This window comes from Equus przewalskii, chromosome 3 (genome assembly GCF_037783145.1).
Source record: "Equus przewalskii isolate Varuska chromosome 3, EquPr2, whole genome shotgun sequence".
In the NCBI taxonomy this organism is placed as follows: domain Eukaryota; kingdom Metazoa; phylum Chordata; class Mammalia; order Perissodactyla; family Equidae; genus Equus; species Equus przewalskii.
The window spans coordinates 87,472,947-87,493,356 of NC_091833.1; the positions used below are offsets into that span (position 1 = coordinate 87,472,947).

Here is a 20,410-nt window from a genome sequence, read left to right on the forward strand (position 1 = left end):
TTAAGTTCACGCACTCTGCTTCAGTGGCCCAGGGTTTCGCTGGTTCAGATCCTGGGCGCAGACATGGCATTGATCATCAGGTCATGTTGAGGCAGTGTCCCACATAGCAAAACCAGAGGCACTCACAACTAGAATATGCAACTATGTACTGGGGGGCTTTGGGGAGAAGAAGGAAAAAAATAAGATTGGCGGGGCTGGCCCCGTGGCCGAGTGGTTAAGTTCGCGCCCTCCGCTGCAGGCGGCCCAGTGTTTCGTTGGTTCGAATCCTGGGCGCGGACATGGCACTGGTCATCAGACCACGCTGAGGCAGCGTCCCACATGCCACAACTAGAAGAAGCCACAACGAAGAATATACAACTATGTACCGGGGGGCTTTGGGGAGAAAAAGGAAATAATAAAATCTTTAAAAAAAAATAAATAAATAAGATTGGCAACAGATGTTAGCACAGGTGCCAATCTTTTAAGAAAAAAAAAGTCATGTTTTATAAACTGTCTAGTATTATTGATTATATACATAGATATATTTTATGTGGTGCTATTACTGTGTCTAAATAACTGTGAATTTTTTTTCCCTTTAGCATTTCTTCTATGCTTATATGAAGTACCATAACTGTCTTCTAGTGCCTTGCTTTTCTGTTTAGTACGACTATATAGTTTGCCCAGCAATTGTCCAATAGGCATATTTGTTGTTTGACAATCACTGGCTTTATTTTAGGTTAAAGCATAAATTTTATACTGGGGGGAAAATATCCTTTTTGCGAGACCTGCGTGAAATAAGTTTGATTTCAAAAGATAGTATAGTATTTAAATTCAGATTTAAAATGTGTGTCTTAGAGCAAAGTATTATGGACTAAGCGCTAACTAAAATATTTTTATTTTCTCAAATGCTCAAATTTTGCTCAGTTACTTATAGTTTGCAAAATAAATCAGGCATCTCCTGATGACTGATAAATTTTCTTTAGAGTCTCAGTGGATTCTGAAGTCTCTTTGGACTTATAGTCACTCTAATAACAAATATGGATGGTATCTAATTTAATATGACCTTTATAGTAAATGTGTGAAGATGTCACTGAAACTACAACAGAAAGTTTCTCCCTTTCTCCTTTGTGCTCCTGAACATACATCACTAAAATGTTTTTTATGAAAAAAGCTTGTAAGTGGAATGATTATTATTTGTTATTGCTTTATAGTTTGGAAAGCACTTTTAATGTGCGTTATCTTCTCAGCTAAAATTTACATTTATTCATCAGAGATATTCAATTAAAAGCCTGGTTTTTAAAGTAAAAATTTTTCCATGGTGCCCAGCACATTGTAAGTTTAACCTTGTCTTTGGTGGAATCAGTCTCTATAATCATTTAGTCTTTATATTCTTTAGAAACTTCTGGCAATAATGTCTTTAGTTTGTAGGAACTGTTTGATGTAATGCCACCATCTTTGAACTCAACTGTGCTCTTCCAGAACTGAGAAACCTTAAAAATTTATATACTTAAGAATCTCCCCCCGTAAATAAACAAATTGTTTTATCTAATTTTTTCCAAAGTAGAGCGTTAAAGAAGATTGTTTTCTAAACAATAATTTTGTGGCAGAAATATGAGACAAAAGACATAAATCACACCACGTAATCCCCTTTCTGTCCTCCACAGTCCAGATTTTGCATTGATTGCCTAATGAGTATATAATTTTAATCAGGGTCTAAAGCAGAAGGTTTTCTTTCACTTCTGCTGCTTTGAATCTTTAAATGCTTTTGATGCCTACAATCATTTTTATTTTGAAAGACATGAACTGAATTATACTTATGGTAAAACTCTTTCCTTTCTATAGAGAGAAATAGCTCGGAAACTTGCAAATCCTAAGCAACCAACAAATCCTTTTCTAGAGATGGTCAAATTTCTGTTGGAAAGAATTGCACCTGTGCACATTGATTCGGAAGCCATAAGGTAAGTTAGGAAATATATTCATTCAAAAATAGAATATAATATGAAGCCACAGTATCATAAGTTTAAATACTGGGTCCCTAAGGAGGCCTACAAAGGTTCCCATTTATCTTTTTAAATGGCAGAATGATACCTCATTCAAGTTGAAGAAAGGGCCTGTTCATTTTCTGATCTTTGGCTTACTTCACTGCTTTTTACTTTTTAAGAGTTTTTGTGTTTATTTTTAGCCTATATGTGCTCATTAAGGAAAACCCAGAACATAAGAACAGAGAAAGAAGAAAATTTTACATTTATAGGCTATCAGTCAACCTTTGAGTTTTCTTAACCATTTTAATGGCTACATAATATTCTTTAGTGTGTGTTACTGTGTCACTATTCACTTGAGATGTGTGAAAACCAAATGATATTTTCGAAAGAGCACAAGATTACCATTAGACTAATCTGGTTCCAGGACAGATGTCTACTACGTCATCTGCTGTGTGGCTTTAGAAAAAAACCTCTAATTTATCTAAGTTTTTCATTTATTTTTAACTTTAATATGGGTATAACTTCTCTTTGTTGGATGATTGTGAGAATTAGTGATAATATGTGAATAGTAAGAAGCTGGCATAATGGACACTAACAGCTATTGTTTTTTAACTATTCCCGTAATTCCATATATTTCAGTTTCTACTAATGATTTCCTGTTAACTTGTATGAATACTTTTCCTTTGCACTAATCATTTGTCCAATAGATAAGATATATCTTTCTATTCATGTTAGGTTATTAAATAGCACTTATTAGTTCTCTTTCCAAACAGCCTTGGATTAGGACAACTGGTTCTAGCTATTAGTTATTTCACCTTATGTGAATCACTGCATTGGTTATATTGAAATGCCAGTTGTATTTGTTTGCTACGTCTGCCATAACAAAATACCACAGACTGAGTAACTTAAACAACAGAAATTTATTTTCTCACTGCTCTGGAGGCTAAAAGTCCAGCAAGTTTGATTTCTTCTGAAGCCTCTTTCCTTGGCTTGCACATGGCTGCCTCCTTGCTGTCTCTTCACATGGTCTCACTTGTCTGTGTCCTCTTCTCTTCATATAAGGACAACAGTCATATCAGATTATGGCCTGCTCATTTGACCTCATTTTGCCTTAATTATCTCTTTAAAGGCCCTGTTTCCAAATACAATCACAGTCTGAAGTACTGAAGGATAGGACTTCAACGTGTGAATTTGGGGGTACACAATTCAGCCCATAATGGCGATGTTTGTCTACTTTTTTTTCTTTTCGACTAAGATTTCCTTATTCTTTTTAATTTCCTTATTTGCAAAGAAAACTAAGGTTTGGAGAGAATAAGTGGTTTGTTCACAGCTGGGTAATGGTAAAAACCATGACTTAAACATAGATTTATTATTTTCGATGTGAATGTCCTTTGCTCTCTACCATTTGATTTTAATGGGGTAAATCAAGGATACGATAAAGTAGGCACCCTTCCCTTTGCATATTAACTTTGAAAGAGACCTATAATGGCATCAGGAAACCTTTACTGTTTGTCTCCGTGAGGTCTCACGGAGTTTCATTACTTCAGTAAATTATCATAAGCTAGTATGTGACCTCCAATACTAAAAAAACAAAACCTCAGTTTTTTCAGAAGCTTCTTGGGTTGTTTGGGCTCAAACATACTAACTTATGGTTGGGATTTCTAAGAGAATAATTTTATGCAAAATTCCAATTTATTTGAATGGGAAATATATGTGATATAATATTCCATCCACGTAATCAAATCTTCATGGAATATTAAGTTGCAAATGAAGAGTTTATTCATTTAACATACATTTAATGGAGCAATTTTTAAAGTACATTAGGTAACTGGGGAAGGATAGTTACATAACCCAAATTGTGTAGGAGGGATTTGTTAGGGAAGGCTTCTGCAATAGATGGCACATAAAATGGGTAGTGAAAGATCAGTAGGAATTATAGCGTAGCCAAGTGAAGATCGCAGGGGAAAAGCAGTCCAGGCCACTAGTCCTGTGTCCTTGGTTGGATTATTTATGCTACTCTGAGCTTTAATTTCCTCATCTTTAAAATAAGGACAATAATAATTACTGCTCACTGGGATAGTTGAGAGGCTTAAATAACATGTATGTGTAAAACACTCACACGTACTGAGTGCTGAATGAGTGTTAATAGCTGTTCTGGGAAGAGAAAATAGCAGACACAAAAGAACAAAGGCAAAAGGAGTCAAGAAGTATTTAGAAAATTGGATGTACTTCAGACATAATGAAGGATTTGGGAAGAAAGGATTGGGGATAGTAGAGTATCATCCTAAATATAACCTTTTCGTTTTCCCTTTTTTTTAACATATTTTTTCCCCAGACTCCTGCTCATGCACATGCACATACGCATGCTATCATTAATTATTGGTCTGCAGATAGCAGTTAAAAATGAAGTAGTGCTTGTAATAATGCTTGAAACGTGGGAGAGAAAGTAAAACTTAAAAAGAAAAAGGTTTAGGACTGAATCCTGAGGAAAATTAATAATTAAGAGGTTTCCAGAATGTAAGGAACTCATTGAATTAAAAAAAAGTTTTTTAAGGAGGCATGGTCAAAAGTGGAATGTCAGGAGTGATATCACAGAAGCCAAAGAGGAACTAAAAGGTGGAGGGATCAGAGGCTATCCAGAAGTAAAATAGTTTCTAAAAGGCATTCATTGGATTTAGAAAAAGGAAAATCATCACAATGGCCAGAATAGTTTCTTTGGGGGAAAGCAAGGGCAAATCCAGATTACCATGGATTGAGAAGGGCATAGGATAGTCCTTCTCAACATCTGCATCATGCCACACCAAGAAAATGAATAATGTCTTAACAGAGAAGACTGCTCAAGCCTGGAGGTGACTGGCCTTGCTCAACAGGAGCCCACCAGCTCCCACTTGGAAACCTTGAAGTCTGAGAAAATCAAAGGGGTAAATACCTTGTCACACTTTAAACCCTGCTTTAGGAGATAAATTGGCGTTGGGGACAGCCAGTGTAGACAAAGCTATAAAAATTAGAAAAATGAGATGATGGTAAGGGAGTAAGCTTAAAGAAGGGTCTTTTGTTGTTTTTGTTTTTTGTGTGTTTTTTGCTGAGGAAGATTCACCCTGAGCTAACATCTCTTGCCAATCTTCCTCTTTTTACTTGAGGAAGATTTGCCCTGAGCTAACATCTGTGTCATTCTTCCTCTATTTTGTATGTGGGTCACCACCACATCGTGGCCGCTGACAGGTGGTATCAGTCCGTGCCCAAACCTGGGCCGCTGAGGTGGAAAGAGCTGAACTTAACCACTAGGCCAAGGACTGGCCCCTTCTGTTGTTTTTAATGAAGGAATTTTGAATATTTAAATACCTTTGAAAAGTGCTAATAGAAAAGAAGAGAGGTTGAAGATGGGGTATGGGGGATAGAACTATGATAGAGCAACATCCCTAAGGAAGCAGAACAGGGAGAAGAAAATCTTCCCCTATGACAGATAAAAGTTAGAGAAGGTTAGAAAATAGGGTATGGGAAATTAGAGTATTCACTTGAGGCCTCCATTATTCCTTGTTAAAAGTGAGGCAAGCAGTCTGCTAAGTGGAAGGATTTAGACCTGAGTTAGAATAGTGAAGATTTAGAATAGTTGTTATACAGCACAGGAGAGATAGGGACACATATTAAGACTTCCCAAGCAGATATGAACATGCAGTTGGATTGGTGATGATCTTTTGCTTCATGGATTCTTTGTGAAGTATGTGGAGTGTATATTATTTATCAAATTTAGAAATGAGGCAAAATGCCTTCATAAGAGGAAGGACTACAATCCTGGTTTCAAGACTTGGGTCTTTCTCTTATAGTACCTTGACTCATAATGATGATCTGCCCAGATTATAATGAAAGCAGAGATTATGCCTGTCTTGTTTGGCACTCTATTTCCAGGATAGACTCTAAGACTTGGCACATAATAAGTAGTCAATAAATATTTATTAAATAAATGCATGGATTCTATTACGAGTAGTCAGATACATTTATAAATTTTTTCACTTGTGTTTGTAATCTTGTTAATTCATGCATCGTTTTATAGGATTTCCTCCTAACAGAAAAATTTGCTTCAGAATATTTTTCTCAAATTGGTAATAACTTTTTTTTTATGTATAATGTCAGAGGTAAAACTTCTAGAACAAAATATAGGGTAGGCACAATTTCTTAGATGGGTCATAAGCACAAACAATGAAAGAAAATTAAATATTTTTTTCCTCCTTGGCTGGCCTGGTTGCACAGTAGTTAAGTTTGCACGTTCCACTTTGGCAACCCGGGGTTCACCACTTCAGATCCCTGGTGCAGACCTACCACAGCTTGTCAAGCCATACTGTAACGGGCATCCCACATATAAAGTAGAGGAAGATGGGCACAGATGTTAGCTCAGGGCCAACCTTCCTCAGCAAAAAGAGGAGGCTTGGCGTCAGATGTTAGCTCAGGGCTAGTCTTCCTCAAAAAAAAAAATTTTTTTTTCCCCTCTCTTCAAGACACCATTAAGAAAAAGAAAAGCCAAGCCATAGCCTGGGAGAAAATATTTGCAAAGCATATATCTGATAAAGGATTATATCCAGAGTATAAAAAGAACTCTTACTACTCAATAATGACAATTGACCCAATTTAAAAAAGGGCAAAAGAGTTGAGCAGTTTACCAAATAAGATACACAAATAGTAAATAAGGACAAGAAAAGACAGTCAACATTATCTACTCATTAGGGAAATACAAATTCAAATTACAGTCAGTAATACCACTACACACTCACTAGAATGGCTAAAATTAAAGATACTGACCACACCAAGTGTTTGTGGGGATGCAGACTGACCAAACCACGTGTTGCTGATATGGAAAACAGTTTATTATAACATTAAATGTACATATAATGTTAACATACAACTCAGGAATCCCAATACTAGGTATTGGCCTACAAGAAAAGAGAACATATATTCCCGTAAAGACTTCTTATTTATATCTTAAACTAGAAATACCCAGAAGTCGCTCAGTTGGTAATTGGATAAACATACTGGGATATATCTATGCAATACAGTACTTCTCAGCAATAGAAAGGAACAAACTGCTGATTCTACACAACATCATGGAGGAATCTCAAAAGCATTATGTCACATAAAAGATGTTAAGACACAAAATATATGAAATTCTAGAACAGGGAAACTTATAGTGAGAAAAAACAGATCAGTGATCGCAAGAGTGGGAAAAGGGGATTGCCACAGAAGAAACATAAGGCAGTTTTTTGTGGAGATGGAAATGTTTTATATATATATCTCCACAATGAGACATCATTTTACACTCACTACAATGACTGTAAGCAAAAGGACAGATGAGTCAGTGGAGATGTGGAAAAATTGGAACCCTCATATATTGCTGGTGGGAATGTAAAAAGCTTTGAAAAACAGTTTGGCAGTTCCTCAAAAAGTTAAACGTGGCGGTACCATGTGATCCAGCAATTTCCCTCCTAAATATATGCCCAAGAGAAGTGAAAATATATGTCCATACAAAACCTGTATATGAATATTTATAGCAACATTATTCATAATAGCCAAAGAGTAGAAACAATCCAAAGGTCTGTCAACTAAGGAATGGATAAATTGTCTTATATGAATACACTAAAACATTATTCAGAATTAAAATCAATGAAGTACTGATGCATGCTGCAACATGGATGAACCTCAAGAACACTGTGTTAAGTGAAAGGAGTCACAAAAGACCACATATTATATGATTCGATCTTTATGAAATGTTCAGAATAGGCAAATCTATGGCAGGAGAAAGTAGATTCATGGATGCCTAGGGCTAGAGGAGGTGGGGGTGAATAAGAAGTGACTCCTAATAGGGAAGGTGTTTGTCTAGGGATGAAGGTGAAATCTAAAATTAGATTGTGGTAATGGGTGTACAACCCTGTGAATATACCATTGAATTATGCATTTTAAATAGGTAAGTTATATGGTGTGTAAATTATATTTCAAGCTGATGTTTATACACACACACATCTGATTTGTTTTCAAAAAAATGTTTTTATATCAATTGAAGGTTTTGATGAAGTATTTAAATTATTCTTGTGATGTTAAAGGGGAAATGAAAGTACTAAAAGTGGTTTAAATTTCAACCCCTGTACATCTATATATATGTTGTACTTTTAAAAAATTTTTATTAATAATTTGACTAAAATATGCATACCACCAAAGGAAAACATTTTAACGTAAAACTTTTATTATTAGTTTCTATTTGTTGAATATTTGCTATATTTACTAGGTCATTTACTGTAATAATTTAGTCTTCAATATAAGGTAGTATTTTCTTCAGTTTACTGATGAGAAAATGACGTCTCAAAACCAAAATCATGTCTGTTTTTACCTAAAATAGTACCATGTTGCTACATAGTCTGAGTTTTATTGAGTGGGTAATATTCCATTTTGTGGTGGTTAGATATGTTTGAAAAACTAATTCCATAATGTTGGACAATTAAACAGTTTTCAACTGATGAATCTGTTTTGAATATAACGTAATGCTTCTGATGGATTGCTTCTTTGCTATAAATTTCTAGGAATGGAATTACTGATTTAGTAAATTAATTACCAGTGATTAATTTAATGCCTCTGTCCATGTGTTTGTTTACTATTTGGTTTTTGCTTAAGTGAATTGTCACTCATCCATTTAGCACTGCCATCTTGTTTTTCTTAAAATTGTAAATGATCTCTTTATATATAGAAATGAATATTAAGTTGCTTATACTTACATAAATATATGTCCAGTATGTGTATCATTTAATTTTAGTTTTGTTGTTTTTCAGTAGTTATTATACATTGAGTTTGGGATGTGGGAGAAGAAGATAAACTAAAAATAAGCGCCGCTGTCAAGTAGAGAGCAAAGTTTAAAGAGTCACGAAATAATTTTTCCCCCCAGAAATGTATTTGAATCTGATGTTTAGGTCTATATGTGTCCTGCCACATTGCAATTAGGATACAGTTACTAATCTAGTAGTGTTACTAATTAGATTTTCTCGTTTTAATAGTGCACTGGTAAAATTGATGAATAAATCCATAGAGGGGACAGCAGATGATGAAGAGGAGGGTGTAAGTCCAGATACAGCGATTCGTTCAGGACTTGAACTTCTTAAGGTATTTTTTAAACAGTTTTGTCTCCATGCATTTCCACAGTCATAATTTGAATTCCCTTAAGGATATGCAAGAGTCAGGCTTTATTTCATTGGGAACTATTCAAAAGATTAAAAATTTATAGTAGAAATCATATTTTATAAAAATATATTTTTACACTATAATAATGTGTTATAAAATAATTTTTTTGTTTTTGCTATTTCATTCATTCATTGCATGCTTGCTATGCTTGTAACTGAATGATCTAGTCTTTCCTTTCAAAGAACCTGCATCTGGGATGGTAGGACTGCTCACAAGAATTATCTTATGAGGGGCTGGCCCCATGGCGAGTGGTTAAGTTCACACGCTCCGCTTTGACGGCCCAGGGTTTCGCCGGTTTGAATCCTGGGTGCGGATGTGGCACCGCTCATGAGGCCATGCTGAGGAGGCATCCCACATGCCACAACTAGAATGACCCACAACTAAAAGTACACAACTATGTACCAGGGCCCTTTGGGGAGAAAAAGGAAAAATAAAATCTTTAATTAAAAAAAAAGAATTATGACAGCATCTGTCTGATCAGGGAATTTTTAAACTATTGGTAATCATAATAGATGACAAAGAACTCAGAGAATTGAGCAATTAGTAGGAGCCAGGTCAGGCAAGACTTTGTGGACAAGATATGACCTAATCTAGGGAAATCACAGCATCATGAAAGAGAATAATTCTTGCCATTTTTTAGGGATCCTTGGGAGTCTAGCCTGACTAGAATAGAATTGCTTTGAGGAATAGTGGGAGACAGGGCTGGTTCCAGATTGTGGAGTGCCTCTGGGACAGAAAGGTACTATCAGGGGCTTTTAACCCAGCTTTTAATATGATACAGCACTCGATAGAGCTTTCATTGGATGGAGTAAAGAAGGGAACAAATTGAAGGCAAAGAAAGATTTAGACCACTACAACATGTGAAGAGACAATCCAGTGCACTGGACATTAGATAGAAAAGAGAGTGATGGGATTGTATTGGAATGGTTTTAAATATTATTTCATGGAAAGAATTTATATGGTTTCCTGAGAGACTTTAATTAATTATATTTTTAATAATGGGGTTATATTTTTAAATAGTTCTGAGAGTCAAATCATCTTTAAGGTAAATATTTTTAATAGGTTGTTTGATTCAGTTTTTCAAATTCTCCATTTTTCTGTAAATAATTAAAACCTCATAACTAATATTATCACTGTAAACCTAACTAAATGGGACAGTCTCTTCACTTTATAACCCATGAAATAAATGCTTATTGAATAAATAATGAGACTACCTACTACATTCCTCCGTCTGTCTGCCTCTCTGCTTTTAGCCCCTATTCTCGATACCATGCTAACTAAATTGTTTCCACTTCATGGAACGTAAACTTTATAGACGTTATATCTAACTTGTTATAAATTCCTTAAGAGTAGGCTGGGACTTGTGTCATAATAAATAAGGGAATAATTGTTTATGTTTGTAATTGTGATTAAAAGTTCACAATAATGGCTTCTTTGTTTATAGTTATGATGAGTGAACTTTTTTTAATTAAGATTATGATAGTTAACAACCTTTTGAAATTACAGTTGTACATCATTATTAGTCATGTTGTAGGTATGCCACTTCACCCCTAGTGCCCTCCCCCCACTCCCCCTTTCCCCTGGTAACCACTGATCAGTTCTCTTTGTCTATGTGTTAACTACCACCTATGAGTGGAGTCATACAGAGTTAGTCTTTCTCTGTCTGGCTTATTTCACTCAACATAGTACCCTCAAGGTCTGTCCATGTTGTTGTGAATGGGACAACTTTGTCCTTTTTTATGGCTGAGTAGTATTCCATTGTATATATATACCATATCTTCTTTATCCAATTATCAGTTGCTGGACACTTAGGTTGGTTCCATGACTTGGCTATTGTGAATAATGCTGCGATGAACATAGGGGTGCATGGGACTTTTGGAATTGCTGATTTCAGGTTCTTAGGATAGATACCCAGTAGTGGGATGGCTGGGTCATAAGGTATTTCTATTTTTAACTTTTTGAGAAATCGCCATACTGTTTTCCATAGTGGCTGCACCAGTTTGCATTCCCACCAACAGTGTATGAGGGTTCCTTTTTCTCCACAGCCTCTCCAACATTTGTCACTCTTGGTTTTGGATATTTTTGCCATTCTAACAGGTGTAAGGTGATAAGATGAGTGAACTTTTTGTGATGGGTTTCACTTAAAATATTTCCTCATAGAGTATCTTTTTGCCAGTGAAATAAATCTCTATGTTAGCATTTTGTTCACATCACACTTCATTAAAAAAAAGGAGCCTCGTTTTCTGCATTCCTAGTATCAGAATAGACTAAGAGATGAAGAAGAGAATAGGGCAAGGACTATATATCAGCTGTCTTAAGGAATCTACTACACAGTATTTCTGCTAATGTCTCATTAGCCACAACTAACTGCAAGGGAAACTACAAGATACGATCTTTATTCTATGTGGCTAGTGTATGCAGCTCATAACTTGAAATTTTATTTACAGTAGAAAATAATTCTCTTCTTTTAGTGGACTAAAACTGTTGTCTGTACTTCTAAAGCTATATCTGTTTCTCCAGGTTCTGTCTTTCACACATCCTACCTCGTTCCACTCTGCAGAGACGTATGAGTCCCTGTTACAGTGCCTCAGAATGGAAGATGACAAGGTAGCAGAAGCTGCTATACAAATTTTTAGAAATACAGGCCACAAAATTGAAACAGACCTGCCCCAGATACGATCGTGAGTATGTTTTTTTCTCATGGTAAACACAGAAGTTTTTAAGTGTGGGAGCCATAGGATCATTGTTTCCCTTTCACATGGAAAGACAGCAGAGAGGAAAGACAGGTTTTATTTAAAAGCTACTTATTTGTATCCTTTACTTCATCTCTTCTCTGCCTCACACTCCTCCCCTACCATTAGAATATAGGCAGAGGAAGAAATGAAACTTGGCTTATTAGAATACGATTTTAAAATATTAATAATCAAAAGTTATCAGAATTTAGAATTTGTGATTAATGTATCTTCCTAATCTGTGTATTTTCATTTTTTTCTCTCCAACTGGTTTATAAATTCAATAGCTACTATCCTCATATTCTACCAAAGAGTGGGATAATCAGTAGTGTGCTTATAAAATATTTATTAGTTGCTTGGTTGTTGCCAGTGGTGCTTTTATTGTTTTGATCACTCCCTCTAGATTACCTCCCCTCTCATAAGAATGTAGTACCTTCTGGTATTTTCACTTTGGCATCTTAAAGAGGGTTGCTTTAGGATCAAACTTATTCTGAGATTTTATATTTAGACATAAGATGTGGGAGATGTCTTTTGGAGGAAGAACACATTGCTGATAGCTATTGAACTAGATCTTCAGGGTATATGCAAATAGTTCAGGGAATATCCAAATTAAACCGGTTTTTCCTCACAGGGTAGTAACAGGACAAGAGGACTCATGACTCCTAAAGTTTTTATTAAATTTGTGAGGTAATCGTTTAACTTGAGAAATAATTCATTGTCGACACAGTACTGGCTAATATAAAAGAATTACCCCAGTCAGTCCCTGCTCTCAAGGAGTTTATAGCCTAGAGATGATAATCTTTATATTTGTACATTATAGGAAAAAATCATTGACACGGTAGGATAAAGTTTCTGGTGAGTTTTTAAAGGTAGGAAAACCTATACATTTTTTAAGGAAAAGGATTTATTCTTAAAGGAATTCTATCCCAAAGGAAGCAGTGGAAAAATGGGTATAGGTGGAAGAGTTAACTTTGGACACAGGGAATAAAACCTCTTCTTCTTAAGACAAGTGGGGAAGGAAGCAGAGAAGCACAACACTGCAGACCTCACTAACAATGCTGATGGCATCTTTGGATTATAGCGCACTAGAAAAACAAGGAGAAAGATTAAAGTTGGCTTATGTATCATCGTTTCATTAGGCTAAGAACAATTAACGATTCATTTAACAACAACTTGATCAACACTCTATCTTCCTTTGTTACTTACCTGTGTTATTTTCAAGAACTGTTACCCTAGTAAATGAATTTGTGAATGGAAGACTTAATCAGTGCTTAGTCAAGGAAGCTATTTGGGCATGGAAATCCCTATCTCATAATTCCAAACCTGCATGGAGAGAAACGTGGCATTCACAAATATCAAATCAGACTTACAGTGACCAGCATATGTCCCAGTTTTTTGGTTGAGGTGCATGACCTGGGGTCTGAGATATTGCTCTTAATGTCTTGCTTCCCATTATTATAACAGGGCCCTTTGTCACCATTGCACTTGATACCACTGACCTTATAATCTATAAAATGGAATCATTGCATTAAATGTATGACAAGTATCTGTCCTTAAATTTTTATTTTGCCTTACAAATTTTCTTATGATTAGAAAAATACTTAAATGTTCATTGTAAAAAGCTGAAACTTTAGAAAATATAAAGGAAAAAAGAGGGTCACTGTTAACATTTTGATATATATTTTTATTGAATGTTTTATCTACTTGAAGTATATGCCTGTTGTTTTTTATAAGTTGTTAGAAACACGCTATTTTCTTCATTCTACTTAATGTTTTCCTATATCATTATTTAATGCTTTGAGACTAATATGTATTTCCATATTGTTCTAGAGAAAGATTTTTTACTTTGATCTTCAATGTCAGTATGGAGGTTAAGTGAATGGATTTTTGGAACAGAAATGCTTATCTTCAAATCCCGACTCCACCATTTCCTAGCTCTGTCACCTTAAGCTCAAATAAATAATTTTTTTGTGCTTTAGTTTTCTCATCTATTTAATAACCATATTAATAGTCCTCTTTGGCTGATTGTGAGGATTAAGTGAATTAAGATGTGTAAAAACACTTAAAATGGTGCTTGGCACAAGTATTCAATAGCTGTTAGATGTTTTTATTACTCTTCTACTGATATATATATGTGTCTATATCCTTGCATACTTTCTTTCACTGGTGTGATTATCTCAGCTTTTTAATAAAACCTGGCCTTTTGCTACTTTTTTTCCATGGCTGCTTTAAAATAAGGGGATTGTGAAAGGGAAGTGGAAAATTAGGATATCTCCTTAGATGGTAAATGTAAAAATATGGGATGGGGCAAGTTTTAGATCCTAAGTTAAGGGTGGTTTGTTTATTTCTCCATATTCATAAAGTGGCTTTAAACAAAAATTTTCTCCTGAAGTAGCCTTTTTCATGAGGCATTGTATTTCTTGGATTATGCTTGGGGACAGAGGAGGAACTTTAAATCTTTCTATATATCAGGTAATTTTTAAGAGAGGCTTCTCTACCAGCATACATCCAGATAGTTACAGGAGAGGAGGTAGGAGACAACCAAAAGAAATACTTGTGGTTTATGGGCTTTTTTTTTTTTAACTATGATATTATTTTTGCAGGACCTTAATTCCCATTTTACATCAGAAAGCAAAGAGAGGTACTCCACACCAAGCAAAACAGGCTGTTCACTGTATACATGCCATATTCACAAATAAAGAAGTCCAGCTTGCACAGATTTTTGAGGTATATAAAATTATATAGGATGTGTTTATGTTGGTTTTTGTTTTTATGTTCTGTGGTTTTATGAAGATAGAAGGTAGATTATTTTAGCTATTTAGTCCCACTCTAGAGTATAAATTCCATGAGAGCAGGGACTCACTGTTGTATTCAGCACTATATTCCTGGCCTTTAGATGAGGTGTTTAAATACTACTTATGAAATGATGTTTTGTGTGTGTGTCTTAGAACATTTTACTTAATTTTAGCTTTATTGCCTCAGTAGTCTATTTATCCTCAGAAAGTATTGGTAGTTGACTTTGAACCACTCAGTTCATACTGACAGTCATACCTGAAAATTAGTCCTATTTGCCTTTCCTTATGTATGCTCCTTGGCCTGGTTCCAGTGCTAGAAAGGTATTCTTATTATCTTTAATTGGATACAGTATGAACAGAACCCAGTGAACTCTTATGTTTTATGGTCCACAGTCATTTAAAATGTCCCCACAGGATAAAATATCCACCAACACAGCAAACCTGTTGTTGTAGACGACTTGAAAATAATGCTGATTTGATGATGCAGAGATATTCTTGTTTTTACTTCTACCTTTAATGTGTGCCTTATTTTTTTCTTTTATCTTTTTTCTATGTTGTTTCAAACTTAAGTTTCAGTAGGTGAAATAAAAATCAAGTGTCCAATATGGCTGAAGTTACTTTTGATCATATCGTTAGAACAGATTTGTTTGGGCATGATAAATTCAGGAGTACTTAAGAACATTTAGTGTTTCCTTAGGATGTCTAGATATTTATAAAACAAACTGGTAATTTTGACTGTTTTATTTTTATAGCCACTCAGTAGGAGTCTGAATGCTGATGTACCAGAACAACTTATAACTCCATTAGTTTCATTGGGCCACATATCTATGTTAGCACCAGATCAGTTTGCTTCTCCAATGAAATCTGTAGTAGCAAATTTTATTGTGAAAGATCTCCTAATGAATGACAGGGTAAGTTTCTCATTTAATTAAATTTAGAATCATGAGATTAAGACTATTTACATCTTTATTACAATATTTCTGCTTTCTGTGTGTAATTCTCTTTTCCTTTTAAATTATTCTCTATTTGCCCCCTTATTTATTTACTTAAATTTCCAAATGACATCCTGATGTCAGTGTAGCTATTATTAGAACTTAACATTTAAGAAAGAAAAAATGAGAACATGAGATGGATGAATCATGAAGTAAAAAATATAAGTCAAATGCTATTATCCTAACATTTGAAGGACAATTTACTGGAGTGCTAGAATTTTGCTTTATCAAACATTGTTGAAAATATAAGTGGAATTGTATTTGACTAGCATATTGAAATATAATTACATTGCACTTTTGGCACTAGATTTATGTATTCTATTTTAGTTATTGAATTGTGTGTGTGTGTCACATGTGTGCACACATGCTGATTTATTAGCTCTGGGTTGGAGCCCAGGAATGTATAGCTTGAAAAGGTTCCCCAAGTGATTTATGAAACACGCTTCTGATTAAGAATCACTCCTTTACCAAATGGATCTAAGTTAAAGAGTTACTGAATGAAGACACAAATCACTCTTACCTGTGGATCGTTGTAGATGACTTTCAATGCAGTAGTAACTTATCCAACTTAACCTAATCCTTCTACATGATCCACTAGTCTTTGATCCCTCAATATCTGAACTTAAAAAGAGAGACACTTGCCAGTGCACTCCTTCCTCCTTTCCCTTCCCTTGTTTGGATGTAATAGACAAGGATGGAAGAGCATGGCCGAAGTCTCATTTCCCACTCCTTGCATTCATGCTGTTCTTTGCACTGTTGATAGACGTGACTGACAATAAATGTGAAATTTAAGACACCTCTTAAATGACGATTTGATTGTTGATAGATCCTATTTTAATATGGTTCTTGTTGTGTGTGTGGTAAAATATACACAATATTAACTTTGCCATTTTTAAGCGTACAATTCACCTACATTATATACACCCACGTTGTTGTTGTTTTTGTTGGGTTTTTTTTTTTGTTTTTGTTTAAAAACAAACAAATTTAATAACATATATACTTCTGATATACATGGGAGATACCCAGGAAAGCTGATGAACTTTCCAAAGTAGCCCAAGCCACCATCTAAATTATGTACTCGCATTGTTGTGTAACCATCACCACTGTCTATTTCCAGAACTTTATTATCTCAGACAGAAACTCTGTATCCATTAACCAATAACTCCCTCCTCCCCCTGCCCCTGGTAACTTCACTTCTATTTTCTGGCTCTACAAATCTGCCTGTACTAGATACCTCTTATCATACAATATTTGTCCTTTTGTGTCTGGCTTATTTCACTTAGCATATTGGTTTCAGGGTTCATCTGTGTTACAGTATGTAGCAGAATTTCATTCACTTTTTGCCAAAATAATATTCCCTTGTATGTGTAGCCTACATTTTCTTTATTCATCTGTTGATAGACACTAGGGTTTTTTCCACCTTTTGACTATTGTGAATAATGCTGATATGAACATTTGAGTCTCTGTTTTCAGTTCTTTTGGATATATACCTCAGAGTGGAATTGCTGGGTCACACGGTCATTCTGTGATTAACTTTTTGAGGGACCGCCAAACTTTTCCACAGTAACTACCATTTTCCATTCCCACCAGCAATGCACAAGTCTTCCAGTTTCTCCACATCTTTGCCAACACTTATTCTTTCCTGTTTTTTTTAATAATAGCCATCATAGTAGGTACAAAGTAGTGTCTTGTGGTTTTTATTTGTGTTTCCCTAATGACTAATGGTATTAAGGATTTTTTTCATGTACTTACTGGCCATTTGTCTTTTGTCTTTGGATATTCAAAGTCCTTTGCCCACTTTTAATTGCATTGTTTGTCTTTGTTGTTGTTGAGTTGTAAGAATTCTTTATATATTCTGAATATTAAACCCTTGTCAGACATTTGCCAAATCCAAGATCATGAAGATTTTCCCCTGTCTTCTTCTAAGAGTTTTATAGTTTTAGCTCTTAAGTTGAGATCTTTGATCCATTTAGAGTTAATTTTTATATGTGATATAAGGTAACTGTCCAGCTTCATTCTTTTGCTTGTGGATATCTAGTTTTTCCAGCACCATTTATTGAAGAGACTATTCTTTGCCCAATAATTGGTCTTAGCACCCTTGTTATATGAGGGTTTTCTGGGTTCTCTGTTGCGTTCCATTGGTCTATATGTCTATACTTATGTCCGTACCAACCACACTCTCATTATTACTGTAGATTTGTGGTAAGTTTTGAAATCAGGAAATTTGCATCCTCCAACTTTGTTCTTCTTTTCCAATCTCTGGTTGGTGACTTTGCTATAGGCTTCTTAGAGCACTGCATTGTGCAGCATGCAAAGCTTAATGAGCGAAACTTTAAAATTTTTTCTAAAAGTTAAATTTATTCAATTGTCTGTAGTCAACAGGTGAGAAGAATGGAAAATTATGGTCTCCAGATGAAGAAGTTTCTCCTGAAGTATTAGCAAAGGTAAATTTCTGTGGCTCTTGATAACTTTTATGTTGAAATAATGAACATTCATAGATATCCTTTTTTTTAACCTAACAGTTAATAAGCATTTTTAAATGAGGTGCTTTATTTTTAAATCAAAAGTTCTGTTTCTCAAAGAAACTGTAGTTGTCAGTGAGTTATTTATATATAGGTATATGTCAGCATCTTCTGTAGACCTTCCTGCCTGCTAAAACAATTTCAGTGAGGCTGTTTTACACAGAGATTGTTTGTAGAATGTTGATGCTCAGAAGCATCTCACATCTAGCCTCACTACCACTATCTATCTACAAGCCTATGAATATCAACTTGGCAAAAATAGATGGCTGTCGTCGAATTGGTAACTTTTGATAGATGTAAACTGTACCTCATGAAAACTAATTTCTAAAGTCAGGTTTAAAATAAGACTGCTTCATTATCATCTTCCTTGATAATCTGTTTCACCTTGTATAGCTTCATAGTTGTCATATATTCCATCAATTCTTTTTTCCAGGTTGTCAATAAATACAGTGAATAATACCTAAATCCTTTAGCTAGTTCTTTCCTGTATATTGGTAACAAGCATTTGAGTATAAGCCTCTAAGTAATTATGACCACAAATAATTATGGATTCTCCTAGATTTTTTTTATCATAATGTCAAGTGAGACTGAATCAAATTTGATTGTTTCTTCAAAATAGTTTTTTACTAATACAGAAAATATCTGAATAGTTCTTTTTAATTACTATAATATTAGAGTAGTTTAAATAGTTATTTTTAAACAACTTGAAAATCTTGGGCAAATGTGCAAGTATGAAAAGCCCTGAGTCCAGGAACCAGACCTTGCTTGGGCAAGTTACCCATTATAGTAATGTGTCTATTTCCTTATGTGTTGGAAATAAGAATACATCTCTCATAGAGTTGTTTAGGAGATTAAATAAATTAATATGTGTACAGCTCTGGGAAAAGTGCCTGGTACAAATTAAACAATACATATTAGTTCTTATTGTTATTGTTATTATTCTGCAGACTTTTTAAATAAAACATGTCTGCCAGCAATTGAGACATCTCACTAATCTAATTAACATAATCTTCCCTTTAATTGGAATTTTAAGTTGCTTTCTTTTTTTAGCATGTTAATGTTTTATAGGTACAGGCAATTAAACTTCTGGTAAGGTGGCTGTTGGGTATGAAAAACAACCAGTCTAAATCTGCCAATTCAACTCTTCGGTTATTATCAGCGATGTTGGTTAGTGAGGGTGACCTGACAGAGCAAAAGAGGATCAGGTGAGATTTTTCTTCCTTTCTAATTTTTTAGCTCAAAGAGTTGGTAGAGGGGCCAGCCTAGTGCCGTAGCGGTTAAATTCGTGCACTCTGCTTCAGTGGCCCAGGGTTTACCAGTTCAGATCACGGGCATGCACCTACGCACCGCTTATCAAGCCATGCTGTGTTAGGCATCCCACATATAAAGTAGAGAAAGTGGGGATGGATGTTCCTCAGGGCCAATCTTCCTCAGCAAAAAGGGGAGGATTGGTGGTGGATGTTAGCTCAGGGCTAATCTTCCTCAAGAAAAAAATGTTGGTAGAGCTTACATAGGAATTATTTACCTAATTAATATTGAATGTTGTAATTGCACCATGTGCTTTGAGATCAACTCTTATGTACTCCTTGAATATAAATTAACACAGTCTTGTCAGAATAGTTTGGCATTTGTCCCTAGATCCTTAAAAATGTTATTCTTTAACTCTTTATTTTTACAGTAGTGAAATAATAAAAGAATCATACAAAAATATAAACACAAATATGTTCTTTCCAGCATTTTTTATCATCACGAAAAATAGGGGAATGTTTAACTATGGAACACACATATCATGAAATATTATGTAGATCTTAGTTAGATATTACATATCCCATGGTTCAGCTTGGGCTCTTAGAATCAGAAACTTATACAACTCTACTCTGCATTTACTGGCTGTGTGAACTTGTATAAATAACTTTTCAAAGCCTTAATTTCCTCATAGAGTGAAAATTAGATGAGACGAAGCCTGTTAAGTGTTTCACACACTGCATGGCACAGAGTTAAGCATGCAAATAGTAGCTATTATTTTTTCAATTCCTGAATCATTTGCCTCAGAAGCCATTTTAGGGTCCCTCATCATTACCAGTGCTCACTTTGATGATCCTGTTGTCCAAGAGAACATGTTTTCTCCTCTTATATGCTAAATAATAGTTCCTCATGAATTCAGGCCAGCTTTCTACGTTTCTAAAGTCTTCA

At 34.9% G+C, this 20,410-nt stretch overlaps 1 protein-coding gene across 14 annotated transcripts in view; it reads left to right on the plus strand.

The window, feature by feature from the left end:
• Window positions 1-20,410, plus strand: part of PDS5A (PDS5 cohesin associated factor A) — a 165,054-nt gene that overhangs the window by 94,644 nt on the left and 50,000 nt on the right. For 12 of the 14 annotated variants that reach the window (XM_070615115.1, XM_070615109.1, XM_070615112.1 and 9 more), the window contains exons 17-23: window positions 1,822-1,937; window positions 8,993-9,098; window positions 11,697-11,857; window positions 14,512-14,635; window positions 15,456-15,614; window positions 18,071-18,139; window positions 19,286-19,422. In XM_070615115.1, coding sequence (XP_070471216.1) covers window positions 1,822-1,937; window positions 8,993-9,098; window positions 11,697-11,857; window positions 14,512-14,635; window positions 15,456-15,614; window positions 18,071-18,139; window positions 19,286-19,422 — 872 coding nt within the window. Of the gene's footprint in view, window positions 1-1,821; window positions 1,938-4,788; window positions 4,940-8,992; window positions 9,099-11,696; window positions 11,858-14,511; window positions 14,636-15,455; window positions 15,615-18,070; window positions 18,140-19,285; window positions 19,423-20,410 lie in introns of those variants that run through there. The other 2 variants (XM_070615118.1, XM_070615119.1) reach the window with 1 other exon arrangement.